The sequence below is a fragment of the Pteropus vampyrus genome, unplaced genomic scaffold, assembly GCF_000151845.1.
Source record: "Pteropus vampyrus isolate Shadow unplaced genomic scaffold, Pvam_2.0 Scaffold260, whole genome shotgun sequence".
Classification (NCBI taxonomy): Eukaryota; Metazoa; Chordata; class Mammalia; order Chiroptera; family Pteropodidae; genus Pteropus; species Pteropus vampyrus.
In genome coordinates, this window is record NW_011889041.1 from 1,424,261 (window position 1) to 1,430,662 (window position 6,402).

The 6,402-nt window shown below is 32.2% G+C and overlaps 1 protein-coding gene across 4 annotated transcripts in view; it reads left to right on the plus strand.

Annotated features, from left to right (window-relative positions):
• BMP5 (bone morphogenetic protein 5) overlaps positions 1–5,596 on the plus strand; it is a 113,355-nt gene extending 107,759 nt beyond the window's left edge. For 2 of the 4 annotated variants that reach the window (XM_011375014.2, XM_023520362.1), the window contains one exon: positions 3,588–5,596. In XM_011375014.2, coding sequence (XP_011373316.1) covers positions 3,588–3,737 — 150 coding nt within the window. In that variant the 3' untranslated portion in view covers positions 3,738–5,596. Of the gene's footprint in view, positions 1–68; positions 180–3,587 lie in introns of all 4 variants that reach the window. The other 2 variants (XM_011375012.2, XM_011375013.1) reach the window with 2 other exon arrangements.
• Positions 5,597–6,402: the final 806 nt, after the last annotated feature.

Consider the following 6,402-nt stretch of genomic DNA (forward strand, 5'->3'; position numbering starts at 1 on the left):
CTTCTCCTCCTCCTCCTCCTCCTCCTTCTTTTTTCTTCTTTCTTCTTTTTTTTTTTTGTGCATTTTAGGACTGGATTATAGCACCAGAAGGATATGCTGCATTTTATTGTGATGGAGAATGTTCTTTTCCACTCAATGCCCATATGAATGCTACTAACCATGCCATAGTTCAAACTCTGGTATGTTTTGTTTTTATAGGATTAGAAATGGTTTACGGTGTAAGAATCATATAAAGTTATTTTAAAGGAAAGCACCCATTTATAGTTATCAATGCATTATCTTCTCAAACTCCTTTGGTATGTTTTAGAGCCAAAGTAACACACAAATTATAAGAATAGTCAGGAAATTCACCCTGATTTAAAGGATAATCCTGATTCCAGAATGGAGAAGGATTTAGCTAGGAGAATTAGAGTAATGATACGATGTGGTTATTCTACCCTGATTTTTCTGCTATGTAATTTGACTGACCACACGGATTCACAGCAGCTCTTTGTAACCTAGCAATTCATTAGTAATTATTGCAAAATCATTGAATAATAGCTGTACTGAATTTAATATGAAGGCTTTTACTCTAATTATTTAGGAATTTTTCATAACACTGTGGCATTATGAAAGTTCTTCAATGTAGAATATAAGTAGAAGACTCATTTCTGTTTTTTGCTACCTTTTTTTTGGTAATATTTAAGGTGGAAGTTAATCTTCATTTTTTTCCTTTCCACACTCAGGAATTTAGTAGTAATTTAATCTGTAAGAACCTAGGCTTATTTTTGTGAAAAAGATACGAAATGTTGATTTCATGATCTCTAAATGGTTGTACTGTATTTAATGAGCTCATGAAACCTTCGAAGAGTTTGATGTATCTGCCTTATGGTGTGTGACGTTGATGTGGCAGAGGGACGATCTCTGAAAGACTGACAGGCTCTTGGAAGGTGCAATAGATTATGTGATATAATTCCAAGTTAATGTTTGAGTTAATATAAAAATTTTAACAATATGTAATTAGGAGGGAAGGAAGGGAACAAATTATTTTAGACAACAGACTTAATAATGGAATAGAGTTATCTGGTGGATGGCAGTAAAAGAGCAGTAACTATTAGAAAAAAAAAATCTATCTTTGAGACAAACGCTTGTTTATGACCAAAAAAAAAAAAAGTAACTATTAGAATTTGTAAAGAGTTGAATCTTCAAGTTACTTTATTTTTTCACTTAATTTAAAATTTAAAGCTGATGGAAAGGGTATCTCAGTTTTCTTTTGAGTAAGGAATAGCATATATACATATATACATATAAATATATATGTATATATGTTGATAGAGTAAATTGTTGAATGACTTGATGTTTTGCTGGCATCTTCACTGACTTCACAGATGTTACAGAAGAGGTAGATACCAAAGACACATCTATAACAACTAGAGCATGGGCATTGTCAAAAACTTTGAAAATAACTTTGGTGTAAGAAAAACAGAGAGATAAAAACAAATAAGCATTTTGAAAAGTAATCATTTATAAATCTTATTCTTTTTCTGAGTCATGACGAATGAAATTGCCTACTTCTAAGCCATATACAAAGTATAAATTCTTGGGGTCATTTTAAAGTTTGATATAACTTCATCTTTGCTGTCTGTAAAGACTTATCTTTTTGATATAGGGTATCATTTCTGGAGGATGAAGAGAAGGTATGCTTTGCAAAGATGGGTGTATTCAAACTTCCACTTCTAAAAAAAAAAAAAATCTCTAGGAAATCTAGCCTTTTATCCTTGTCTATGATAATTCAGATTGCTAAAAGCTGGTCTAGAGAGTAATGCTGCTCTATTATGCCTTGACATGATCACTGTCTTTCTGTAGGGTCACAGAGGAATAGCCACTATTAGCTTATAGAAAAATGCCACTTGATTTCTCAAAAAATTCTTTGCCTCTTTACTGTCATGACTCAGAAAGTAGACTTGCTTCCTGAGCTACATATCTAATGTACCAAACTTTCTTTCAGGCTAAGTAATGCTTAATCATTGAAAAACTCTGTAAAATACTACCTCTTTATCGCATTTTTTTTTCTTTTTTTCTTATAAATATATAATTACATGTTGTCAGCTTTTAGGGCTGTAGTCTACAAGGCGGTGTGGAAAAACAAACATTCAAAAAAATCTGACATGCACTTTGAACAAGATCCTGCTCTGCATCTCTATCCAGGGATGTGGGACATAAGTCATCACAAAACTTGAAGTGTACATAGGAAGTTTGATTTTTTTTTCCTGGCATTGTGCACTCACTGTGTTTGTTCTTTGAAGGTCATGAAACAAGAAGACAGGCATGCTTGTTGTAAAAGGAAAGCATGTTTGTGACTAATATGCTTGAGATACATTCAAGAACAACCCATTTTTTTAAGAGCAACTGCTTCATGAGGCTGCCAAGGCTGTTAAAAGCAGGTTATCAATCATGTATGTGTGGGTTATGGAAGATAAAACTGATGAGGGACATAAGCTGCATCTGAAATTTGTAGAAACTATCCAACTTTTAGTTTCGTGAGGTCTTAGGAAATTTCAAATTCATGTCAGATCACCTCATTTTTCCTGCTGTTTTTGTCCACATGCAGTGCTCTTATATCATTTCAGCCAGGACATTGTGCAGCCAAACTCTAAGAGGCTATATTCAGTTTTTGTAGATCCCTTAGGACTCATCAGTGGAACTTCCCATAATCTCCTTTGGGGGAAGGACTAGGGTAGATGGGTAGGAAAGGGGGAACCATGTTCTGGTTCTTTGCTCAATTATTGCAGATCATAGGCAGACTACCAGTCTGATCAAAATGAGAATAAACCCTTTACTTAAGCATTTCACTTCCCAGGTACAGCCACCTTTTTAGGCTTATAGAGGGGATGGATATACATTTTGTAAAATATCTAGGCTCCTTACTTCTGATTTAGCTTAGCCTGACTTTGGCACTTGTCTAGGGGAGAAAGAAAATAAATAGATATTAAACTCTAGCCAATCTGCTAAAAAGTTCTTTAAAGGATTAAAATCATTGCTTTAAATATTGGATTATACCTGGAGTTTATTTTGTTGTGATTTTTTAAAGCTTCCTTTACTATTGAAAATTGAGTTGGCATAACTTCTATGACTTATTGTTTATTCTTTAAAAAATAATTCTTAGATCCAAATCTTTCTATGGTCCAATTGTGTGGCTTTATTGATTTGCATTTATAACTTCTGTATTTCTCATGAAGTAAATAGGAGTCATTTTAAGCAAAAGCAACTCAGGGCTAGTTGCCATGTTCTTTCCCCTAGGAAAATTTCCACTGAATATTCCATAGAGAAAGTTTTCCTTATTTGGTAGAACATTTTTCAAGGCCTCAACACATAGTTAGAACTGCTGGGTTGATTCTAGGTGTTAATATACTTTAGAATGCATCCTTCACGACCCTCTCACCCCCACTACCTCAGCCACTGAATGTAAAGAAGAGAATGGTGATCAGCTTCAGGGTGTGTCTGGCTGTGAGTGGTAAATAAGCATATTATTTTAAAGCTGCAGAGAAAATGTCTACCTTATTTCTTAAAAAAAACAAAACAAAATAAAACATTTTTTTCTTTCCCAGGTTCATCTGATGTTTCCTGACCACGTACCAAAGCCTTGTTGTGCTCCAACCAAGTTAAATGCCATCTCTGTGCTATATTTTGATGACAGCTCCAATGTCATATTGAAAAAATACAGAAATATGGTAGTGCGCTCATGTGGCTGCCACTAATATTAAATAATAATGGTAATAAGAAAAAGATCTGTATTAAAGTTTATGACTACAATAAAAAAGTATGCTTTGAGACAAAAGGAAAATTTTGTAAAATTAGTCTGGTTCATTTCATCCCTCTACCTATGTACAATATCATGTATATAGTCACGTTTATTTATTTGAAGGTATATATTCCCCATTATGGATGCCTTATCAATAAAATCTACTTTATAGTTCACTACATTATACAATAGATTGCCCAGTCTAACTTTCAATGGAATATGCTAAGTTCGATTGAATTCCATTTCCACATTTTTTCTAATGCAATTTTTAAATATAATTTTCTGAAATTTGACAGAACTCCTTTGACTGTTAAATATTGTTGAAGGAAATTGAATGCATTTGGTTATGTTGTGCCAATGAAAACCATGGTAGAATATTTATTTAGAAATAAAACTTAAAAAAATAACAACCCAAACAAAAATGCTTGGATAAACACAATTTTTCTTTTAGAGTTTCTGCTTCATTAGACAAAGTAAAATGTTGAACTGGATTTGAATAAATAAACAGAAGGCAGAACATAGAATCTGAAAGGTTGCACATAATTGTTATAACTGTTTGCTTTAACAGAATTGGTGTAACTGTAGGAGCATGTTCCTTCTTGGCTTGCGGATTGTAGATTCTGCAAAGAGCTCAAAGCTTCAGGAATTCTGTGGAGACAGGCTTGAACCTGTGTCCATAACTTTCCAAGTTAACACTAAAAAATTGTAGTACAACCTTCTTACCTCAAATAAATCATGTCTGCCTATTATCTAGAACACTGCTGCTGTAGATTTTTTTTCTGACTTAAAAGGAGTCCAAAATAAGGAAACATTTACATGTGTTCCACTTCCCTCTCCACAAACAAAAGTCATTGTATGCATAAAATATACTGGAGCGAAGATGCCGACAGAGCCATTTTCTTTAGCTTTCCTTTATAACTGAGTCTACTGATTGATGTGATGCAAGGGATTTTATTTAGGGTAAAGCACTAAAACTAAACTGGAGGAAATTACCAAAAATCCCAGAATGGCTTTGACAGAATTGCCATTTAGAATGAACAGCTGAAATCCATTTTTCATATCTTTGAGAATGAGCTCAACGAAAACCTTAGTTTGTAAGGGGATTTTATAAACCCTCCTCGAAGCACAAATAATTCCAAATGGGAAGGTTCTGTTGTATGTATATGCATGTGTGTTCTTCCCTCTAAAATTAATTTTCTCTCTCTGTTTCTCCCTCTGCCTTCTAAGGCTTTCTTTAACACACACTGATTTCTTGAAGAATGACATTTAGATGCATACCTTGCTATTTATGGTGGTTCCATGGTTAGGCCTATTTATAGTTCATCTAAAATATCCATAAAGCACCATTTATTAATCATCCTTTTGGATCTTTCAAATAAAACATATCATAAATAGCTTCAAAAATGTTATGGGTTTGTTTGTAATTCAGGTATATTGCAATGTTATTCTAAAATACAGTTTATCTTTAAAAAATTGATAATAACTATATCGGGGGTACATTAAGTAATATATTTTTGAATTAATAGTATACAATTGTAAGAATAAGAAACAGAAGTCTATTATATTATTCTTTAAATGTGCTGTTTAAATATATTTCTATATTTTAAACTACATTAAACTTGTGATGTTAGTTTCGATTGTGCTTCCTGATTTGACTCTTTATTTAAGAGGGATACTAAATGTGTCATAAACTGAGACTATAAGCATATCAGGTATAAAATGTTTGTTGATTAGATGATTCTTTATGTCTTTAATTGTCAAAACTAGTTTATTTTTGTATTATAATAAATAACTCACTGTTAATGGACAAAGCAAAAATCCATAAAATAAATATTTTCTTCATCTGTTTAAACAACAAAAAAAATTTTTAATAGCAAAAAAATGATTAGAATGAGAAAAACCTCCCTGTTCTCTTTTATTTAAGGAGAGATTATTGGGATCAGTATTTTCACAGTTTCTCTCTCTCTCTCTCTCTATATATATATATAAAATGTGTATATGTGTATATGTGTATATATATATATATATATATATATATATATATATATATATATATATATATATATATATATCCATATGTCCAGTTACATTATTCTAAACTATTATAGTAAATTTTTAGTATTACTTTGGTTATACTCAAGTTAGAAATCAATAATTTGGTCTATTTTACCAGGATCCAGTCTCCTCAGGTCTTTTTAGCTAGTTATAAATTGACTTGTTAGTTGTGTGTTTGTTTTTTATTTTTCTGCTTTATGTGTATTTTTGCTTTGTAATGTGGCCCTAATCTTTTCTGAAAATAGAAGGGTATAAATCACAAATACTCAAGTTCTTTAAAACTAAGGCAAAAATAAATGGCTACATTGAACTAAAGAAATAAGAAAAATATAAGAAATAAAATCCAAAATTAATTTTTTCTCAAGTAAGGAACTGTCATTTTATAATCCCTGTATCACCATCATCGAATCTGAGCCAGAGTCTCCTGGCTACTATACAGTCTGGCAAATATCATCTCCCAAGACATTTACAATGAATAATTAGCTCATGCTGCAGCTCCATTCAAGGCAGAAGAAACCCTCATTCCCAAATACAAGTCACTGTCTCATAACCACTCAGCGAAATGC